We start from the raw sequence: 24,271 nt of genomic DNA on the forward strand, positions 1-24,271 counted from the left end.
GACTCTGCACCCAATGTTTGTGTGTCTGAGAGTCTGAGGCCTAGGACTCTGGAGGTGGCCTGTCCTGGGATTGGAGACCTGTGTGTGTGTGTGTGTGTGTGTGTGTGTGTGTGGAAAAGGGACTGCTGTTTTGTTTTGTGGCTTCGAATCTGAACCCAGACGGCAACGAAGCCAGCTGCTTCGTCCTGCAGCCCCAGCTGACTCGAATAGAGAAAGCACTTTGATAAATTGTTGTAGTTTATCTTTAGCTATTCAAGCGATTTTCCTGCTCAACCTGTCCTGTCCCCTGAAACTTGTCTGCGCTTCCATTAACCTTCACCTGTACTCCTTTCAGCAGCTTTGTCGTGAATGCATCTGCTGAAGAGGGTGGCCAGTAACTAAATTGGACTCGGGGAAGCTGTTTGACACTAAAAACCTTCCTGTGCGTCATTTACTGCTTCAGAAGCGCGGAGGGATGTGGCTAATTTAAGGGCAGGGAAAAGTGAATGAGTCCTAATGTCCTCTGTAGTTGGACGACTCAGTGAGTTGCACTTCATAATTTAAGTGCCTTCCAGTCTCTGGCAAGCACTCTTCCTTCAGCCTTACCCTTGAATGTGTAACCTCATCAGGCAGCTGTAAGGTGTTGAAAGAGACAAATATAGTAAAAACATGTCCACAGATCTCAGGACTCAATACAAGTGCACACAGTTTTAAAAAGGGAGCCAGGCTTTCCTGGGAACAACTAAGAGGAACTGCACTTGGAGTATGGTGAGCAGATTTACCCACTTAAAGAATGTGCTGGCATTGCTGAGGGTTCGGAAGAGGTTCATAAGAATGATCCTGGGAATAAAAAGGTTAACATATAAGGAGCATTTGATGGCATTGGGCCTGCACTTGCTGGAGTTTAGAAGAATGAAGTGGGATCTACTGAAAGGCCTAGATAGAGAGTTATGTAGAGAGAGACTTCCTCACCAAGACCAAAATTGTTGCTACCAATAGGACTGGAATTATCTGCAAATCTACATTCTTAATTATAACTTGCAGGTTGGGTCAGTGGTAAGGAAGTCAAATGCAGTGTTAGCATTAATTTTGAGAGGACTAGGATATGAAAGCAAGTATGTAATGCTGAGGCTTTATTAGGCATTGGTCAGAGTACATTTTGAGTATTGTGACTTGTTTTGGTCTCCTTATCTTGGAAAGAATGTGCTGACACTGGAGGATATTCTCCAGAATGATCCTGGCGATGAAAGGGTTAACATATGAGGAGCATATGATGGCTCTGAGCCTGTACTCACTGGAGTTTACAAGAATGGGGCGGGGGGAGCTTAGAATCTCATTGAAACCTTTTTGAATATTAAACGACCACAGCATGGACGTGGGAAGGATGTTTCCTTCAGTGGGGGAATCTAGGAACAAATGGTACGGTCTTAGAGTAGGAGGATGCCACTTTAGAAAGAGATGAGGAGGAATTTCTTTAGCCAGAGGATAGTGAATCTATGGAATTCATTGCCACGGACGGTTGCGGAGGCCAAGTCATTGGCTACATATAAGGCAGAGGTTGATTGCTTCTTGATCAATAAGAGCACCAGAAGTTACAGGGAGAAGGCACGAGAATGGGGTTGAGAGTGACAATAAATCAGCCATGCTGGAATGGTGGAGGGAACTTGGGATGGGCAAAATGGCATACTTCTGCTCCTACTGTGTGTTTTATGATCTTATGATCTTTTCATCCTGGCTTCTTCCTCTTTCCTTTCCAGTCCCGATTTGGCCAGAAATGTCAACTGTTTATTAGCCTGCACGATGCTGTCCGACCTTGCTGAGTGCCTCCAGCATTTTGCGCGTTGATGCAATCTAGATACCTGGTGCTACACTGTTTCCCATAGGCTTTGGTTTCCCTGCAACCCACCAGAGGAGGCATTCCTTCCTCAGTTAAAAAAATACTTGAGGAACTCAGCAGATCAAGTGGAGGGATATGGACCCCTGACGTTTCGGATTGAGACACTTCATCTGGGCGGACATGTTGACCGTCCATTTCCCCCACAGCTGAGTTTCTCTAACAGTGCTTTTTATTTGCTGCACGTTCCAGTTTCTGTCATCTCTTGCATCTTCTTCTACCAGTAATTGCTCATTATTTTTGTAGAGAAACAACACGGAAACAGGCCCTTCTGACCTAAAGAGCCAGCGCCACCCAATTACACCCATGTGACCAATTAACCTACTGAACAACTTGCTTTGAAATGTGGGAGGAAACCAGAGCTCCCAGAGGAAACTCACAGGAAGAATGTACAAAATCCTTGCAAACTGTAGAAACAGAGAAAACCTACAGCACAATACAGGCCCTTCGGCCCACAATGATGTGCCGAAAATGTATGTACTTTAGAAATTACCTAGGATTGCCCATAGCCCTCTATTTTCCTAAGCTCCATGTACCTGTCCAGGAGCCTCTTAAGAGACCCTATCATATATGCCTCCACCACCGTCACCAGCAGCCCATTCCACGTATTCAGCACTCTCTGCGTAAAAAACTTACCCCTGACATCTCCTCTGTACCTGCTTCCAAGCACCCTAAAAATGTGCTCTCTTGTGCTAGCCATTTCAGCCCCAGGAAAAACCCTCTGACTATCCACACGATCAATGCTTCTCGTCATCTTATACACCTCTATCAGGTCACCTCTCATCCTCCGTCGCTCCAAGGAGAAAAGGCCGAGTTCACTCAACCTGTTCTCATAAAGCATGGTCCTCAATCCAGGCAACATCCTTGTAAATCTCCTCTGCACCCTGTAGTGAGGTAACCAGAGCTAAACACTGTATTCCAAGTGGGGTCTGACCAGGGTCCTGTATAGCTGTACCATTACCTCTTGGCTCTTAAACTCAATCCCACGGTTGATGAAGGCCAATGCACCATATGTCTCTTTAACCACAGAGTCAACCTACGCAGCATCTTTGAGTGTCCTATGGACTTAGACCCCAAGATCCCTCTGATCCTCCACACTGCCAAGAGTCTTACCATTAATACTATATTCTGCCATCATATTTGACCTACCAAAATGAACCACCTCACATTTATCTGGGTTGAGCTCCCTCTGCCACTTCTCAGTCCAGTTTTGCATCCTATTGATGTCCCGCTGTAACCTCTGACAGCCCTCCACACTATTCACAACACCCCTAACCTTTATGTCATCAGCAAACTTACTAACCCATCCCTCCACTTCCTCAACCAGGTCATTTATAAAAACCACGAAGAGAAGGGGTCCCAGAACAGATCCCTGAGGCACAGCACTGGTGACTGACCTCCATGCAGAATATGACCAATCTACAACCACCCTTTGCTTTCTGTGGGCAAGCCAAATCTGGATGCACAAAGCAATGTCCCCTTGCATCCTTTCTCAATAAGCCTTGCATGGAGTAGTGGGACTTGAACCCAGATCACTGGCGCTGTAATAGCTACACTACCATGAACTTTACTTTGAGGCCAAACTGGAGGACTGGCCTCCAAAATCTGCCACATGGGGAAGGGCCTTGCCTCTGCAACACACAAAATGCTGGTGGAACTCAGCAGCTCAGGCAGCATCTGTGGAGATTATTGAGGTACAGTGTGGAAATTCTGGTCCTTCGAGCCGTGCCACCTAGTAATTCCCTGATTCAACCCTACGGCCCAATCACAGGAGAATTTATAATGACCAATAGTCGACGTTTTGGGCTGAGACCCTTCCTCAGGACTGGAGAGGAAGGGGGATGAAGCCAGAATAAGAAGATGGAGGAAGGCTGCAGAGTACAAGCTAGCAGGTGATAGGTGACACACTCAAAATGCTGGAGGAACTCAGCAGGCCAGGCAGCATCCATGGAGAGAAATGAACAGCCATCGTTTCAGGCCGAGACTTCTTGAAGGGGCTTGGCCCAAAATATTGGCTCTTTGTTACTCACTCCTGATAAAATGTGTCATCAGTTCTTTATTCCTCTCCATAGATGCTGTCTGACCTGCTGAGCATTTTGCACGTTTATCTGGATTTCCAGTATCTGAAGAATCTCTTGTGTCTCTGACTGGGTACTTTTTACTTTTAAACTTATTGAGATACAGTGTGGAAGGGGCCCTTCGAACCCCTCAATTTAACCCTAGCCCAATCACAGGACAATTTACAATGAGCAATTAACCTGCCAAGCAGGAAGTGTTTGGACTGAGGGAGGAAACCAGAGCACCCGGGTGAAACCCATGCAGTCACGGGGAGAATATGCAAACTCCTTACAGGCAGTGGAGGGAATTGAACCTGAGTCTCCTGTACTGTAAGGTGTTGTGCTTCCATTAAGCTACTTGTGGCCATAGGAAGCGCAGTGCTGTGCTCAGCTCAGCCAAAAATCCTAGGCTCCCTTTCACACTAGCAAATAACCCACTTTCAGTGCCTGCAGTCTCCTGTGCGTCCATCACTGATTGGTTCCAATGCTGCACTACAGGGTCATAATCACAGTGACTGCACATCAGAGAGTGACTTCAGTAATTGCAGACTACCTTTCGTGTGATGCTTAGCACATCATTAAAGAATGCCCAAAGGCAAACCTGAGCCAATATTCTGTAAATGTTTATGTGCTGAATAATCAGAAGATGACCTTGAGCAATGCACACAAATTGCTCAAGGAACTCATCAGGTCAGGCAGCATCTAAGGAAAAGAGTAAACAGTCGCCGTTCCGGGCCAAGACCCTTCACCGGTTTTACTCTTCCACAGATGCTGTCTGGCCTGCTGATTACCACCAGCATTTTGTTTGTGTTGCTTTAGGTTTCCAGCATCTACAGATTTTCTCGTGTTTGTCTAGCATCTGCAGCCTCCCGTGTTGCCTCCATCACAGATTGGTTCAAACGTTGCACGGAGGGGTAATAAAACGTTGAGGTTGCACATCAAGAGAGCCGCATCAATAATTTTGTGTGATGGTTAGCACCTTGTTAAGGGCTACCCAGAAACAAATCTGAGCCAGTGTTCTGTAAGTGTTAATGTGCTGAATAATCATAAACGGATAAACATGCGTCTTGAGCAACACACACAAAATGCTGGAGGAACCCAGCAGGACAGGCAGCATCAATGGAGAGGAATAAACAGTCGACATTTCAAATCGAGACCCTTCATCGGTCCAGATTATGTATTTATTTGTTGAGGTACAGCACGGTACAGGCCCTTCTGGTCCAACAAGCCGCACCGCCCAGTAACCCTCGATTTAACCCTATGGGACAATTTACAATGACCACTTAACCTACCAACCGATACGTCTTTGGATTGTAGGGAAAAAAACAGAGCATCTGGAGGAAACCCACGCGGTCACGGGGAGAACGTACAAACTCCTTACAGGCAGCGGCGGGAATTGGACCTAGGTGATTGGTACTGTAAAGCGTTGTGCGGACCACCAGGCTACCATGCCGCCCCAACACTATGAAGGGTCTCAGCCCAAAATGTGACTGTTTATTCTTCTCCTGACCTGCCGAGTCCTCCACCATTCTGTGTAAATAACATTGCCATTTATTCCCTTTAATGCCTAGTAAAGTTGACCCGAGCACCCACCACCCTCTGTGCCCGCAGATGCTACTTGACCACTCTTTCTCCCCATTAGTTTGTTTCATGTTGAGCCTCCAGCACCTGTAGGTTCCTGTACCACCATCACACCCTGCTGGTCTCCCCACCACCCCTCCCCACCCCCTCCCCATTGCTTTCCCATCCCTACAGAGGGAAGTATCTCATGGGTCCTGACAGAACCTTCTAACCATGCTTCCTCATGGACCTAGGCAGTCTTTATTCTGAACCATCAATACACTTGATAGTCCTCCACTCAAGCTTCCTCTCTGGCATTCTGCATAGATACATTTAATAGCAGTGTTAAACAATTCATTTTAATTTTTGAAATATAGCATTCTTAAATTACACCCTGTAAATAGGCAGAATAGTTTTTGCATTATTTTTTTGTTTCTCCATTATGGCAATTTTTCTAAAAATACAAAAGCTGGTGTTCAGAAAACAGTCACCTCATGGATACAATTGGCTTCAATAGTGCAAGGAACCCCAAAGCAGGAAGTAGTCTGATGGGAAACAGGAAGTTGGCTTCTGCATTGGCTTATCCAGTCTGTCAGTGATAAGTTCCAGAGTTCATAAGAACCAAAAGCATTTCCTTTTAGATTTTTTTGGTTCTGTCCTAGTAGGCTGCCGTGGAATTGGTGACTGGTCCTGCTTACTGGGTGTGGCAGGTTGCTCTGTACTTTGACCTGCCTCCGCCTCCAACGAGCTGAGGACTCTATGAAATCTGCCTTCTTGCTGTCTGAAATCATGTTCCACACTGCAAGCAGGAGAAGGAAAAAAACAGAGAGTTAGTATTTACTTTCAAGCTCTCACCAAGTTCTCTGTTCTTGACATATCTCCATGCACACCTCTGGTTCCCAGGAACTGCAGAGAGTTGTGGACACAGTTCAGCACATCACAGAAACCTGCGTCCCCTCCACGGACTCTGTCTACACTTCTAATTGTCCAGGTAAGCAGCCAGCATAATCAAAGGCCCCACCTACCTCCTCCTTCCCTCTCCCATCAGGCAGAAGATATCAAAGCCTGGGAGCATGTACCACCAGGCCAAAGGACAGCTACAATCCTGCTGTTAAAGGATTATTAAACAGACCTCTCATACTACAGGATCAAGGATAGAACAGCAACTTTATTTGCCATTTATGTTCACATGTATTAGGCATTTTGTGTTGCAGCTATATGCAAAAAAAATCAACAAAACTCATCAATTATACAGAATAAATAACTATAATATTAATAAAGGAAGAAGCTCGATGTGGTCTTGCCCTCACAAGTTACCTTGTTATGGTCTTTTACCGGTACTGCACATCCTCAGGTTCAAGTTCAAGTTTAATTATCGTTCAACCAGACATGAATACAGCCAAACAAAATCCTCCAGGGCCAGGATGCAAAACACAATACCAATAGTCACACACAGCACAGACACAAATAAGAAAGCAAAAAACATACATCACACATAAAAAATATAATGTAGCCCGAGTCCCTGAGTGATTGATAGAGCATGGATGTTGCCAGCAAGGGCAAGCCTGCAGTGGTCTGCAGATGAACGCAATCCAGCTTGTCCTCCACTGAGTGAACAGGAGAGGGCAGCACCCACGGGAAGGGCCAGTCTCCAACCAAGTGCATGGCATGCACTTTATACGTTATTCTGCATTGGTATTGTTTTACCTTGTTCAACTTCACTACACTGAGTAATGAATTGACTGACATGAACAGTATGCAAGACACCCATACCAATCTAAAACATCATTGGGTCTTATAGCACACAAATAAGCTACTCAGCCTGTGAATGAACTACCCCGTCAAACTTCTCCATCATTATTTCCCCAAATCCCAGGACAATTTCCTTCAACATTTCCCCAAATTCTTGATTTAAAATTTTTGTACAAATTGCTTCCACTGTTCAACCAGATGCAGATCTTGTTTTGGTTCCACTTCATTATTTGGTCAGTCTATTGCTCTCTCCCCTTTCTCTCTATCCCTCTTTCCCCTCCTCACTCTCTTCCTCTCTCTATCTTTCTCTATCGCTCTCTCCCTCTCTCTCTCTTGCCCTCTATTTATCTCTCACTCACACACAAATCCTCTCTTTCTCTCCCACACTGTCTCATGCTTTCTCTCTCTTATGCATGCACTCTCTCTCTCTCTCGCTCCTTCTCTCCCTCTTTCTCTATCTCTATCTATGTCCTTCTCTCTCTCTCTCTCTCTCTCTCTCCCTGTTATATACCTGTATATTAAATAAATTGCCCACTGGAGATACAGGAGATTGCAGACACTGAAATCTAGTGGCAATCTGTTGGAGGAACTCAGCAGTTAAGGAACAACATCTGTGAGAGGTGAGGAAATTTCTGGCCGAAACCCCGCATCATTTCCTTCAGTAGTGTGTTTGCTATTCCGGTAACTGTCCATTCCTGATTGATTTTGCGTGTCCCTGGGCCATTCCAGAGGGCAGTTGAGAGTTATTCTGGGATCTGGGGTCATGTGTAATCCAAACTGAGTACGGATATCAGAGTTCCACCAATGAGTGAACCAGCTAGTTGTACAATTCTGGCTGTCTGTACCGTGGGGTACCACAGTAGCGTTGCGGTTAATGGGACACTGTTAACAGCTCAGGCGCAGTCTGTAAGGGGTTTGTACATTCTCCCCATGACCGAGTGGGTCTCCTCCCACAGTTCAAAGGTGTACCTTTTGGTAGGTTGATTGGCCATTGTAAATTTTCCAGTGATTACACTAGGTTTAAATAGGTGGGTCACTGGGTAATGCAGAATGTCAGGCTGAAAGGTTCTGTTCCACACTGTATCTCTAATAAATAAACTAATTAAAAACAACAATATTTTTATGCTAGATTCAAATTAACATCACTGTGACTATTAAAAAATTTGTTTTAGTTTAATTGGCATCTGTGAGAGAGCCCCCATACCTGAGGTGATTATGTCAAACTTGTAAATTCCCTTTGTGAATCGCCTGTAACTCATCGCCTTACGGGCAATTCTCTGGAAATAAAGCATCTTCTTGGAAAAATGTGAGTGTTTGATGAAAGAAAATCCCACACTGTGTCAAAGCTGCAAAATAAATGTGTGACAATATGAAAGGGATAGGGAATCCATGGGTTCCAGCTCTGACAGAGGTTGATGTGTATTGAATTACAAAGACATGCTATCATTTCATGGTAAGAATTGACTTTAATCACCCTTAAGCAAAGTGCTGACAGACTTACTGTGTAATGTAGTGTCTTGTTAAATGAGTACTTGTCATTTGTTTGTAAGGTTCTGGGACTAAATATAATAACAGGTTTCAGTAAAGCCCCAGTAAATAGCTTAATTTATATGGTGATGTTCCAATTCTGAACGACAAGAGACACAGAATCAGGACAAGGCCATTTGGCCTCTCGTGTCTAATTTACTATCCATCTTTTAATCACGACCAGTTTCCATTTTTCTCATTGGATACACTCAGTGGCCACTCTATTAATGCTAATATCTAATCAGCCAATCATGTGGCAGCACTCAATGCATAAAAGCATGCAGACATGGTCAAGAGGTTCAGTTGTTGTTCAGACCAAACATCAGAATGGGGAAGAAATGTGATGTAAGTGACTTTGACGGTTTGGTGTCAGACAGGATGGTTTGAGTATCTCAGAAACTGAGGTTGTTACGTACAACAGTCTCTAGAGTTTACAGAGAAAGGTGCAATAAACAAAAAAAAACATCCAGTGAGTGGTATCTGTGGTGAAAATGCCTTGTTAATGAGAGAGGTCAGAGGAGAATGGCCAGACGGGTTCAAGTTAACAGGAAGGTGACAGTAACTCAAATAACCTTGTGTTAGAACAGTGGTGTGCAGAAGAGCATCTCTGAACACACTTGTTGAACTTCGGAGTGGATGGGCTACAGCAGCAGAAGGCCGTACATATTCTCAGTGGCCACCTTTTAGGTGCAGGAGGTACCTAATTCACTGACTAATGAGTGTACACTGTTTTGATTATACAGAGTGACTTCGTTTAGATGGCTCTTTTGGATAAAGCAGTCAAAAGATCCACAACGTTCGCAGAGTGAAGAAATAGCTTTTCATTTGTGCCCTGAACAACCAACTCCTCATAACTGGGTCTCCATCCTGGAATCCACGGACCCTTTGCATAATAGTATTGGTCCATGGCATAAAAAAGGTTGGGAACTTCTGCCTTATGTTGAGAATCTGTGTCTTGACACCTCATCCAAGGGAAATATAATCTGTCTCCTACTGAATTTAGTGTGTTACAAAGATAGCAATGTGGTACGGGCTTCCAAGGACATTGCTTTATGCCTGTTGCAATGCTTAGAGATTAGAGAGAGATTTGTCACATCGAAACCTACAGTGAAATGCATCGTTCGTGTCAAAGACCAACATAGTCTGAGGATTCTGCTGGGGGCAGCCCACGAGTGTGGCCGTGCTTCCAGCATCAACATAGCATGCCCACAACCCTTTAATCCTAACCTCTACATTGTTGGGCTGTAGGAGGAAACTGAAGCACCCAGAGGAGCTCACACATTCATAGGGAGAACGTACAAACTCCTTACAGAAAGCAGCAGAAATTGAACCTCAAACTTCTGATTGCTGGTGCTGTAAAGCGTTACATTACCGTGCTGCTTCCTTGGCCCTATTAAACCATGGCTGCCGCAGGAAGGCCCGATAACGGTCAGTCCCTAGACCACACAGACCGACTTCCTCAGCAGTGCTTCTGACACAAGCACGCTTGTGCAAGAAAATGTTCAATCAAACTTCCAGGGTGTTAAGAACTAACAATGAAATGGTCAATATTGTTTTTCACTTAATGGCAACCTTTCTTCAAGCATTCAGTTCTGGAACCAACCTTTATAATCTTCATCAGTACAGCAACACTCTGCGCTACAATTGACTATTTTGTTCTAATTCTGTATATAAAACTTTATCTGTCTTACGTTTCATTTATATTTTTCTCGTGAATGCTGTGTATAGAACATGAGACTCAGTGGCCACTCTATTAGGTACCTCCTATACCTAACTGTGTTGGGCACGTGGCCAAGTGGTTAAGGCGTTCGTCTAGTTACCTCAATGTCGGTAGTTCGAGCCTCAGCTATGCCTTGAGCAAGGCACTTAATCACACATTGCTCTGGTCTGTGCGAGGAGTGGCACCCCACACAGACTTCCATTCTGCGCCTTGTAAGGCATGAAAATGCCCGACGCAGGCCTCTCATGGTCTGAGTCGACGTTCTGCTATACCTAATAACAAGGTTCGACATGTCTGTACACCACTGTTGTAACTAATTACTGGCACCTTCCTGTCAGTTTGAACCAGTCTGGCCATTCTCCCCTGACCTCTCTCATTAACAAGTCACCTTCACCCACAGAACTGCCACTCACTGGATTTTTTTTTTGTTTTTCAAAACATTCTCTGTGAACTCAAGAGACTGTTGAGCATGAAAATCCCAGGAGATCAGCAGTTTCTAAGATACTCAAACCACCCCGTCTGGCACCAACGATCATTCCACAGTCAAAGTCACTTAGATCAGCGGTCCCCAACCACCAGGCCGCAGACCGGTACCGGACCTCAAAGCATGTGCTACCGGGCCGCTAGGAAACAATATGAGTCAGCTGCACCTTTCCTCATTCCCTGTCACGCACTGTTGAACTTGAACATAGGGTTGCCAACTGTCCCATATTTGCCGGGACATCCCGTATATTGGGCTAAATTGGTTTGTCCCATATGGGACCGCCCTTGTCCCATATTTCCCCCACTAAGGTAAAGCGTTCCTATGAAACCTTCCGTGCCGAAATGGTGTGAAGCGAAGAAGCAATTACCATTAATTTATATGGGAAAAATTTTTGAGCATTCCCAGACCCAAAAAATAACCTACCAAATCATACCAAATAACAAGTAAAACTGAAAATAAATAACACTAACATATAGTAAAAGCAGGAATGATATGATAAATACACAGCCTATATAAAGTAGAAATAATGTATGTACAGTATAGTCAGGAAGATGAAGGCAAAACCGATTTGTGGGGAAAAAATTGGCACGTACACGCATGTGCACGTCACGCATGCAGACACAGGTGCCTGTGCAAGGCTTCATGGTCTTGGTAGTCTTTCCTGGGGTAAAGTGTCCCGGGATTTGACTGCTACTTTTGTCCCTTATTTGGGAGTGAGAAAGCTGGCAACCCTAACTGTAAAAGACATGTTCAGGTGAGTTTAGCCCTACTTGAAATCACCCCCCCCCCCCCCCACCAGTTGACGGTTCGCAAGAATATTATCAATATTAAACCGGTCCGTGGTGCAAAAAAGGTTGGGGACCCCTGACTTAGATGACATTTCTTCCCCATTTTGATGTATTTTCTGAACAACAACTGAACCTCTTGACCATGTCTGCATGCTTTTATGCATTGAGTTGCTGCCACATGATTGGCTGATTAGATATTTGTATTAACAAGCAGGTGTAAAGGAGTGCCTAATTAAGTGGCCACTAAGTGTATGTGCCTGTGATGTTGCTGTAAGTAACTTTTGTCCACTGCCCCTGTGCATACATGAATTTTTGCACATGACAATAAACTCGACTTTGATCTTGAAGATTTTCAATCGCCTGGCATTGAAATGAACACCACTTGGCCAAGATTTCTGCTCTCAAAGTCCAGTTAACATTTTAAGCAACATCGATTCTTTGAACCCTATTGAAATCCTCCCACAACAACTGGCAGGCCATTAGTCATAGAGCCACTAGAACAAGATAATTTAGCTTAAAATAGTCTTTGGGATGTATGGGGATGCGTAGCAATGAGCAGCCAGAATAACTTTCTATGTTGTATCATTGTATCATTTTCTGATTCTAGACCTACCCCTTTCTTTTGCTGCGTCATGAAGTGATCTATAATTGGAGTTAATTGATTAGCCTCTTTTGGTTTAACCCATTTAGGATGAAAAGTAAGGACTTCTGGTGAGATGGTGGCACACTTGGATGTAGCTGCTTCTCTGGGTCCAATCAAAGGTGTAATCGTTTGTCCTTTACGTCTTTTTTCACAATCACAAGACACTGCTGAGTATTAAGAACATCAAGTACTGCATGTCTATCAAATCAGCAACTGGAGTTGAACTTGTGCACCATTTTGCAGCCTGCTTCAGCCACCCAGACAAAAACACTTCAGTGGGAGTGAATGGAGGCAGTGTGCGGTTGAATGGACCATGTGGGTGATTGTTTTGGGTGATTTTGTTGCGATCACAAGACCCTTTTGGACACTGGTAATGTAAAATACTGCGAGTCTGATTCACTGGTTCATTGGCGAGACCGATGGCGGGGGGGGGGGGGTGCTGCGATGCCCCGGTTGTTGCGTGGACCGGGTCCTCATGCCTCAAGGTTGCCTGTTGCATCTGCCAGGGAAGGAGAGGCAGTTGGTAATATGCCACTGGAATCCATACTCGGTTCAGGGCTTACCCCTCCCATCAGTGCTGCCCTCCAGTGTTCGCTCGGTGGAAGACAAGCTGGATTGCATTCATTCACAGCTGTACTTGCATGAGATGGGGAACTGCTGCCAACTTGTTCTTGCAGAAACATGGCTCTAGAACAGCATCCATGCGCCATCAATCCAAGTCACTCAGGCTATGACCCTCAGGGACTTCGGCTATATTATTACTTTTTTGTTGGTGACTGTATATTTTGCTGCTATCATAATTATATGTGCTATCTGTGCCTTGTCCGATGTGCGACTGTTGGTACTGTATTTTGCACCTTGACCCCAGAGGGACGCTGTTTCACTTGGATTGAACTTGAAGGTCCTCCAGGGAGTGGAGGAGTGGGTTCGTAAGTTTTTGGGTGACATGAAGGTTGGAGGTGTTGTGGATAGTTTGAAGATTGTCATAGGCTACAATAGGTCATTAGCAGGATGCAGATCTGACAGAAAAGGGCAGATGGAGTTAAATCCAGAAAAATATGAAGTTATACACTTTGGAAGATTGAACTTAAAGATGGAGTATAAAGTTAACAGCAGGTTTCTCATATTATGGAGGAAAAGAGAGATCCTGGGCTCCAAGTCCATAGATCCCTCAAAGTTGCCATGCAAGTTGATAGAGTGGTTCAGAAGACATAGGATGTGTTGGCCTTCATTAGTCGGGACACTGTGTTCAAGAGTCGTGCAGGAATATTGCAGCTCTTTCAGATTCTGATTAGACCACACTTGTTTCATTTCTTGTTGACTCATTAGAGGAAGGATGTGGAATCTTGACGGAGTGTCCAGAGGAGATTTACCTGCATTAGATTACCTGTAGGAGATTTGCCTGTATTAGAGAACATGTGTTATGAGGAACAGTTGAGGAGCTAGGGCTTTTCCCTTTGGAGCGATGGAGGATGTGAGGTGACTTGATAGAAATGTCTAAGATTATGATATCTAGATAGAGATATCATCATCTCGATAAGGTTCTGGATGTCCAGTAGATAGGGAGGACGGCCAGCACGTTTATTCCCAGGCTGGCAATGGCCAAAACCAGATTACATTGTTTAAGGTGAGTGGAGGGAAGTTTAGAGGTATTTTTTTACAGAGAGGATGCTGGTGTTGGTGATACAGACAAATACATTAGGGACATTTAAGAGACTCTTTGATATGCATATGTTTGTAACTAAAATGGAAGGTAATGGGCTGTGTAGAAAGGTTAGACTGATCATGGGGTAAGTTTAATTGATTGGAAGAACATCATGGGCTGAAGGGTCCATACTGTGTTGTACTACTCTGCAGAGTCATATAGTACTACAAAACAGAATCAGGCACTTCGACCCATCTAGACCATGCTCAACTTTCATTCTGCCTAATCCCATTGACCTGCACCTAGACCATAGTCCTCCATACCCCTCTCATCCATATATCTATCTTACTTTCTCTTAAAATGCTAAAATTGAACCTACATCCACCACTCCTGCTTACAGCTCGTTCCGCACTCTCACCACCTCCTGAGTGAAGATGTTCCCCTCAAGCATTTTACCTTTCACCTTTAACCCATGACCTCTAGTTCTAGTTTCACGCAACCTCAGTAGAAAAATGGCTGCTTGCGTGTACCCTGTCCGTATTCTATGATTTTCTTCTCTCCTAACTTAGGATCTTTGAGAGAAGAGAGAAATATCTTTTGATGTGCCTTTCTATCAGGAAGGTGCAGTTGGAGCTACGCAGCAAACAGGTCTGGTAGTGCAGTGATTTTGATCACAGACTAGTGAACCCAAGGATTATAAATGGAAAACTTAAGACATCTCACTATGCCTGCCGGCGATCAGGCCATTGAGGAACCTGAGTCGGCATTGAGCATTGGTCTTGCCAACCACACTCACATCCTGAGAGTGCATTGTTCAAAGGATTACCATTCTGTTTTTGAAGCTGCAAACATCAATGACTTTTATTAAAAACCCCCATCCCCACCTCCTATAAATCATGTACTTTATAATAAAAATGATCAGCTTGTTATGGAGGAAGGATTTCAGGTAACAATGTTTTGCTTGCAAAATGCAGAATTGCATTTTACAATCTGACTATTTGGCAGAGTTTGCAGTTTTTGCTGTATGATTTATCTGTGGTTTCTTTCAAATGTGTTATTCCTCCCCTCCTCAGTTAAGATAAGGGATCTGCAAAATAATTGGCGAAAAATCTTTCAGCCTAGCCAAACCTTCAGCAGAAAGCACCAATTGTATGCCAAGGGCGGAAGATAAGTTTTGCCTAATATTGCTTTTTAAGACAAAAAAAATCTGCTGGAGGAAATCAGCAAGCAGAGCAGCAGTGGTGAGAGGGAATTGTCAACGCTTTCAAATTGAAATGGCCAGTGTAGAGGGGAGAGGGGGAGGGGTGATAATGATGGCCAGTGTAGAGGATGGTGGTGGGGTGAGAAAGATGTCCAGTGTAGAGAGAGGGAGAGAGGTGAGGAAGATGGCCAGTGTAGAGAGCAGAAGGGGAGGGGTAAAAAGGATTCTGAGGTGATTGATGAGTTGAGTAAAATGACAGGAGGATGGTGCTAGGTAGGGGAGGAGAGCAGGGTTGGAGTTGGAAAACAAATGAATGATAGATGGGGACAGAGAGGGAGATTGAGATTGTGTGTGTGTGTGTGTGTGTGTGTGTGTGTTTGTGTTTGTGTGTGTGAGAGAGAGAGGAGAGATTTGTCTGCTTCCATCCTGCCACAGTCTTCCAACTCCATCTCCACTCAGCCTACCTGCAGAATAAAGTGTAAAAGCTACAATACGTAGGAAGTGCAGTACAGGTACACAAAGGGTAAGAACCCAATGTTCTTCATGCCGTGGGCCAATGGATCTGTGGACACCAGGCTAAGGATGTCTGATCTATACTGTGTGGTCAGAAGTAAGCCCACTTTATCAAACCACCAGGCTCAAGGGTAGCTTGAACTTCTGCAGATGCTGGAAACCCAAAGCAACATAACACAAAATGCTGGAGGAACTCAGCAGGCCAGGCAGCATCTATGGAAATGAACAAACAGTCAGCACTTTGGGCCGAGACCCTTCTTCAGGACTGGAAGGGAAGGGGGAAGAAGCCAGAATAAAAAATATGGGTTGAGGAAGGGGAGGATAGATATAAGGTGATAGGTGAAGCCAGGTGGGTGGGAAAGGTAAAGGGCTAAAGGAATCTGATAGGAGAGGACTGTGGATCATAGAGGAAAGGGAAAGAGGAGGGGTGCCGGGGGAAGGTGATAGGCAGGTGAGAAGAGGTAAGAGGCCAGAGTGGGGAATAGAAGAAGAAGGGAGGGGGAGAAATTCTTTTTACCAGATGGTGGAATCGATCATTGATAGCTTCTGTAACAAGACACTTAAATGAATCTCTTTTATGTTAAAGATGGACTCCTGACCTCAGAATTTACATTGTCATGGCCCCTTGCACCTTATTGCCCACCTGCACTACCCGTTCTCAGTAACTATAACTGCTTCACTTAGCTTGTGAACACTTCAATGTACTATGTTAACTGCACAGGTGGCTTGGTTTTGCTTATTTTTTGCTCTATCTCAGTGCATGTGACAACAATAAACAAATACCAATACCAATTGCACATCGTAAAATCCATTCCTTCACATCAACTTCCACGTGTCAAACTTGCATGATCCTCTGTCAGATCACTTGGGGAATCCTGAGATCATAAAAAGTGTCCGCACAGAAGCTATTTAGGTTTTCTCATCTCAAATAGTTCCAAATTCCCAATCAGGACATGCCCACTTCATGTCTCTATCATCGGGGAGGAGGTACAGAAGCCTTAAGAACCACACTCAACGTTTTAAGAATAGCTTATGCTGCTCCTCACTACCTTGCTATTCCTCTTTTGCAAAGCACTGCCCACCATCAAAGATCCTCACCACCCAGGCCATGCTCTTTTCTCACTGCTGCCATCAGGTAGAAGGTACAAATGTCTCAGGACTCACACCACCAAGTTCAAGAACAGTTTCTACCCCTCAACCATCAGGCTCTTGAACAAAAGAGGGTAACTACTACACTCATCTATTGAGAGGTTCCCGCAGCCGATGGACTCTTGTTGTTTCATATTCATTATTTATTGCTATTTACTTATATTGGCATTTGCACAGTTTGTTGTTCATTGATCCTGTTTACAGTTTTCTCTGGTCCTTTGGACTCTCCACCTTGGCTTACTGGTGTCTCCCTATAGCTCAGTGGGGAGGATGTTTTCCCATTATTTTCATAATAATCCAATACTCATAACTACCAAAGGGGCTTTATCTTCAGTTTCTGGTGCATGCTGGGAGAAGAGAAGCCAACCAATCACTGACCTTGATGTTCATTCCTTGGACTTTACCATGGCTACCTGAGACAGTCTTCACCATCGATTACCTATATATTTCAATGCAATTATTAGCAATATATAATCCTCTCCCCACTAAATGTCAATAAATAAATGTTATTATATTTCTATAGTAGAGGATAAAAGCTCAACTATGTGCTCCAAGCTGGTTATTAAGAGCTGATTCCTGCATTCTTTGAGCTGTGTAGACATTGCATGCCTCGCAGTCAAAATCTCTGGAACCTCTGTAATCTCATTCATTTTTATGTGCAATAAAGTGGAAAATAGCTGGAACATTATTTGAAAGAGCTGATAGACGAGGTTAGATGTTATTAAAAGAAATTAAAAATTGATTTCTGCCAAATGTGCGGGCAATAGCGATTTCATGGATTTTTAACTTTAATATTTCTGAGATTTAATAATCCTGATATAAGGGTCTTTTTTAAAGAGTAGTCTGTTTTCTGCTTACAACAATGTGCATATTTTATTTACTGTTATGAATATGGAAGAGGTTGCATGCTTATTCATCAGTGTTAGACAAGGAGGATTTTGAATGGGAAACAAGATAAATCATTAGTCAGATTTACAGGCGAATAATCCAGATAAACCTATGTCACATCAGCTTTGATCATGTCAGAACTTATTTATCATTTATTGATTTTGAGATACTATGTCAAACAGGCCCTTCAGGCAACCCACCTGTTTAACACTAGCCTAATCACAAGGCAATTTTCAATGACCAATTAACCTACTGACCGGTACATCTCGAGCTCTAATAGCGTCACAGTAATCACTAAGCTATTGTGACATTTAATATCTGACATCATACTCCAAGTCTGACAGGATTTGGAGTACTGAGAGCAGTTTTGGGCACTTTCTCTGAGAAAGGATGTGCTGGCATTGGAGAGAGTCCAGAGGGAGTTCACAAGAATGATGATGGGAATAACAGGGTTAATGTATGAGGTGTCTATATTTGATGTCTCTAGGCCTGTACTTTCTGGAGTTTAGAAGAATGAGGAGGGATCTCATTGAAACTTATTGAATATTGAAAGAAGAGTGGATGTGGGGGAGTCTAGGACCAGAGGGCACAGCCTTATAACCTTTACTATATATCATGGACCAATACCATTAAAGACCCCAAGTTGGGAACCTCCGGGTGTCTCTTTAGAACAAAGATGAGGAAGAATTTCTTTAGCAAGAAGGTGGTGAATCTGTGGAACTTGTTGCTACAGAGAGCTGTGGAAGTCAACTCATTGAGTATATTTAAAGCGGAGGTTGATAGGTTCTTGAGTAGTCAGGGTCTTAAAGGTTACGGGGAGAATGGGGTTGAGAGGGATAATAGATCAGCAGTGATGGAAAGAAAGAGCAGACACGATGGGCCGAATGGAATAATTCTCCTCCTATGTCTTATGGTTTTATAGTTTTATCATCTAATCTCTGTATCTTCTCAGACATCAGATTCACTCCTCTGTACGATCATCGTAACAATCGATGCCGCTGGAGACTGAAAGCCTGTCTGACTCTGCCTCAGCGGCAGAGAATACGAAACATTCAGAAACTTTAGAGAGGAGAAATTCTTTCCTGTCTTAAATTCCTTCCTCCTCAGAATTTCATGTGTCAAAACATAGATTTGCTTTATTTGTTACATCATTTGCATCAAATCAAATCAGCAAGGATTGTACTGAGGGCAGCCTGCGTCACCTCACTTCTGGGGCCGTCACAGCATCCCAGAACTCACTGACCCTAATGGCACTAGAATTGAAATCCAAACTCTGGAATCCCTGAACTGTAATAGGGTTGCGCTAACCACTACACTATCTTTGACATCATACTCCAAGTCAGACTGCACTTGGAGCATTGTGAGCAGTTTTGGTCCTGCTTATTAAGAAACATAGAAACATAGAAAATAGGTGCAGGAGTAGGCCATTTGGCCCTTCGAGCCTGCACCACCATTGCATTGGAGACGGTCCAGAGGAGGTTCTAAGAATGGGATTAACAGGGTTAATGTATGAGCAGTGTTTGATGTCTCAGGCTCTGTACTTGCTGGAATTTTGAAGAATGTGGGAGGAAACTGGAGCAGCCAGAGAAAGCACACCCAGTCATGGCGAGAACGTACAAACTGCTTACAGGTAGCGGCAGGAATTGAACTGCGGTCAGTGATCACTGTCATTGTAATAGTGTTACACTACCACTACTCTACTGTGCTGCCCTAAAGCTGATAAGATTCCAGTAAGATAATCTGTAGAACAGCACAGCACAGGAACAAGCATTTTGGTCCGTGATGTCTGCACTGATACTGATCCCAAATTAAACTGAATTTCTTCTGATTCTACATGATCCATTTCTCTCCATCCCTGAATATTCATGTGTCTAGCTAACAGCCTCTTAAAAATAATAACGATATTTGCTTCCACTCTGACAGTGTATTCCAGACATCCACCACTCTCTATGTCAAAAAACTTACTCACCACATATCCTTTAATCTCCCCCCCCCACCTTCAATGCATGTGCTCTAGGAAAAAGATTCAGTCTACTATATCTTTGCCTCTCATCATGTCTTCTAAAGCTTCTGTCCCACCGTTATCAGACTCTTGAACAGACCCCTTGTATGACAAAATGGACTCTTGGCCTCACAATTTATCTTATTACGATATTTCACTTTATCTTTTACCTGCACTGCACTCTTTTGGCAGATTTTACACTTTATTCTTGCATTATTGTTATTTTACCATATTCTAGCTCAGTGTGCGTTGTGTAATGATTATATCTGTATTAACAGTATGCAAGACATAATTTAGAGCAGAGGTTTCCCAACTTTTTGATGCCGTAGATTGACACCAATAAGCAAAGGGTTTGTGGACCCCAGGTTGGAGACCCCTGATTTAGAGGGATAAAGCCAAACACAGGCAAATGGGAGTAGCTCAGGTTGTCATCTCAGTTAGCATGGATGAGATAGGACAAAGGGTCTGTTGCCATGCTTTATCGTTCTATCTAGGACATGCCCTCTGTGACATTACCATCAGGTAAGAGGTACAGAAGCCTGAAGGCACACACACAGCAATTCAGGAACAGCTTCTTCTCCTCTGCCGTCCAATTTCTAAATGGATATTAAACCCATGAACATTACCTCACTACTTTTTTTTAAAATTTCTGTTTTTGCACTACTTACCTGAATTTAACTATTTAATATACATAAACATACTGTAATTCAGTTTTTTAATATATTTATCATGTATTGCATTGTACTGCTGCTGTAAAGTTAACAAATTTCACAACACATGCCAGTGATACTATGAATCTCTGACCCCAACATTTTAGTGCTTATTCAATGGGTTGGTGTATAGGTGGGTTATAGCTCGTCAATTATTTATTGTGTAAATTAATTGCAATGCAAGAGATGAAAACAAATTTTGTTCTCAAAGTGATGCGTGGATTATAGTCAATGCTCGACAATTGCAGAGGACATCCCACTGCTTCCCTGTGGGAGTAATCCCAATTCTGTGACTGCTCAATGCTTTGATGTTGGAGGTAGTTGATAAATGAATGGATGTTTGTAATGGGCTTCGTGAAAGTCGAAATCTGTCAAAAGGAACGTCGTCCAGGGTGATGGAGAAACTGACTTGGGTAGAGAAGGGCTTTGACGCTTAATGAGTTTCTATAACAGCCAACAGCCACAGGATTTGACTGACAGACACAACAGGAAGTACAAAAGAACTGTGTAATTGACAGAGAGTGCTGTATCTCAAGTGGGGAGTGTGAAGCTGGAGCTTATAGCCTGCCAGTCTGTTCTCTGGACCACCCCCACTTAGACCTGGATCTCAAACACTGTAGCATAACAAGCGCGAGGAAAAATATCTCTTACAGCTTGCTGCTTTCGTTCGCTGGAACCCCCCTTATTCTGGCTTCTCCCCCCACCTTTCTGTCTGGTCCTGATGAAGGTTCTTGGCCCCAAAACATTGACAGTTTATTCCTTTCCATAGATGCTGCCTGACCTGCTGAGTTCTTCCTGCATTGTGTGTGCGTGTTGCGCTAGATTTCCACAATTTGCAGAATCTCTTGTGTTCTCTGGGCAACTCCCACTCTGACCTTTCTCTCACACACTGCAAGTTGGAGGAACAGCATCTCATCTTCGAGACAGAGTTCTATAATTTAAGATTACAACCTTTACTTTTATTGGACAGTAGCTTTTGAGCATTGTGTAGCTCTTGAGGTTTCTGTCTCCTCCCGGACACATTTAGTGCTCAGCTTCAGAAGCAGTGAGACATCACCCACCACCACAAGCCTGAGCTTTCACCTCAGAGCAGTTTCTTCAAATCACAGGTAAATGGATAGGAAAAGTTTAGAGAGATCGGGGCCCTACTCATTACGGACATTCTCTTTTGTCCCCTCAACTATTGGACAGAAGATGTAAAACTAGCAAACGTGTAATACCAGACTCAAAGACAAGTTTCTATCTGACTGTTATCAGACTTTTGAAAAGACCTCTTGTACAATAACATGGACTCTTGGTCTTACAATCTACATCGTTATGATCATGCACTTTATTGTTTACCAGCACTGTAGTTTTTCCAGTAACTTTTACACTTTATTCTGCATTGATAATGTTTTACCTTATTCTATCTCAGTCCACCGTGTAACGATTTGATCTGTATGAACAGTCTTGCAAGACAAGCATTTCACTTTATAAACTAGTATCAAATGCAAGCAAATGGGACTACTTCAGTTTGGCATTCTGATCAGTATGGATGAGTTGGGCTGAATGGTCTGCTGCCTCTCTAACTCTATAACCCCTGATATCCAAAAGGCTCTCTCAATTTTGACCTTTTTGTAGCCTTGTGCCATTCAACACGTCATTTAATTTATTTCTTTGTCACGCATTGTAAGTTCATAGAATGAAAGGCTGAATAGGTTCGGACTTTATTCCCTGGAGCGCAGGAGAATGAGGGAGATGTTATAGAGATATACGGAATTATGAGTTCAAGTTGACAGGAAGAAGAAGAAAGCCCTTAACTCCGAGTGGAGTCATCGGGACGCCGTCATGACGGCGTTGTTTTTTAGTAGGCTTTCTTATTTTTACGAGGCCGAGTTGCTAGCTCGACGCTCAACCTAGCACAGATGGAAAGCGTTCAAGGGAGCCGGCTAGATTCGAACTCGGGAGCCTTCGCTCCGAAGTCTGGCAGTTAAGAAAGCTGATGGCATGTTGGCCTTCGTAACGAGGGGAGTTGAGTATAGGAGCAAAGAGGTCCTTCTGCAGTTGTACAGGGCCCTGGTGAGACCACACTTGGAGTACTGTGTGCAGTTTTGGGCTCCAAATTTGAGGAAGGACATTCTTGCTATTGAAGGCGTGCAGCAGAGGTTCACGAGGTTAATTCCCGGGATGGTGGAACTGTCATATGTTGAAAGATTGGAGCGACTGGGCTTGTATGGAGTGGAATTTAGAAGGCTGAGGGGGGATCTGATTGAAACATATAAGCTTATTAAGGGATTGGACACGCTAGAGGCAGGAAACATGTTCCTGATGTTGGGGGAGTCCAGAACCAGAGGCCACAGTTTAAGAATAAGGGGTAGGCCACTTAGAACAGAGTTGAGGAAAAACTTTTTCACCCAGAGAGTTGTGGATCTGTGGAATGCTCTGCCTCAGAAGGCAGTGGAGGCCAATCCAATGTTCGCTGGATGCTTTCAAGAAAGAGTTAGATAGAGCTCTTAAAGATTGTGGAGTCAAGGGATATGGGGAGAAGGTGGGAACTGGATACTGATTATGGATGATCAGCCATGATCACAGTGAATGGCGGTGCTCGCTCAAAGGGCCGAATGGCCTACTCCTGCACCTATTGTCTATTGCCACTATGCCACCAGTCGGCTAAGCTGAAAGGAAGGCAACAGTAACTCAAATAACCAAGCGTTACAACAGTGGTGTGCAGAAGAGCATCTCTGAATACACAACATGTCGAATCTTGAAGTGGATGGGATGCAGTAGCAGCAAGTCACGGACATACACCCAGCGGCCACTCTATTAGAAACAGGAGGTACATAATAACGTGACCACTTAGTCTAGCTAATGGTTTTATGGGTAGTCTGGAGTCACATGCAGCAGATTTCCTTGAAATATTCATGAATCAGGTACTTTTCCCACAATTCGAGGTTATCAACTGCATTTAATTCCACAATTGCCACTTAAACTCCAGTCTCAGGATCATTAGTCTCTGTGTTACTGGAGGTACCAGATGTCAGAAATTCGAGCAAAAAATAAACTATCATCTGGAAGAAGGCTTAGGAGCAGAATTAGGCCCTGCAGCCTATTGAATCTACTCTGCATTCCATCATGGCTGATTTATTATCCCTCTCAACCCCACTGTCCTGCCTTCTCCCCTTCACCTTTGATGACCTTACTAATCAAGAACTCATAAAACTCTGCTTTAAATATACCTAATCACCTGGCCTCCTCAGCCATCCGTGGCAATGAACTCCACAGACTCCCCACACTCTGGCTAAAGAAATTCCTCCTCATCTCTGTTCTAAATGGACATCCCTCAGAGGGTCAAGCAGCAGCTCTGGATGTAAAGGGATGGTCAGTGTTTCAGGTTGGGCCAATGCATCAGGACTGGTCAGTCAACCCAAAACAAGGCCTAACCCTTTCCCTCCACAGCTGCTGTTTGACCCATTGACTTCCCTCTAGATAGCTGTTCTCATAATTTGACTGCTGTGCTGTGTAGTTAAGCCAGGGGGTGGTGAATCTGTGGAATTTGTTTCCATGGGCAATGATTGTGGTAGGTGCAGCCTATGTGGGCTGAAGAGGCTGTTCGTGTACTGCACTGTTTTAGTGTATCATTTAACAGTGTTCCAAGGTACATTGTAGTTATTGTTGTACTTCAGAAAACACAGCAACCACTTTGTTAGCAACAAATAATGAAAAGCCTAGATAGGCCTGGGTGTGGAGAGAATGTTTCCTATAATGGGGGAGTCTTGGACC

General features: G+C 43.8%; 2 protein-coding genes across 2 annotated transcripts in view; one reads left to right on the forward strand and one right to left on the reverse strand.

Annotated features, from left to right (window-relative positions):
- The window catches only part of LOC140196859 (dedicator of cytokinesis protein 2-like), a 1,243,024-nt gene that overhangs the window by 530,914 nt on the left and 687,839 nt on the right, over positions 1 to 24,271 (forward strand). The gene's annotated exons all lie outside the window — the stretch shown is intronic.
- LOC140196953 (uncharacterized) overlaps positions 5,793 to 24,271 on the reverse strand; it is a 94,533-nt gene continuing 76,054 nt past the window's right edge. Inside the window, exon 3 of the mRNA XM_072256889.1 lies at positions 5,793 to 6,289. Within this exon, the coding sequence (XP_072112990.1) occupies positions 6,103 to 6,289 (187 nt within the window). The 3' untranslated portion in view covers positions 5,793 to 6,102. The remainder of the gene's footprint in view (positions 6,290 to 24,271) is intronic.

Source organism: Mobula birostris, chromosome 4 (assembly GCF_030028105.1).
Source record: "Mobula birostris isolate sMobBir1 chromosome 4, sMobBir1.hap1, whole genome shotgun sequence".
Lineage (NCBI taxonomy): Eukaryota > Metazoa > Chordata > Chondrichthyes > Myliobatiformes > Myliobatidae > Mobula > Mobula birostris.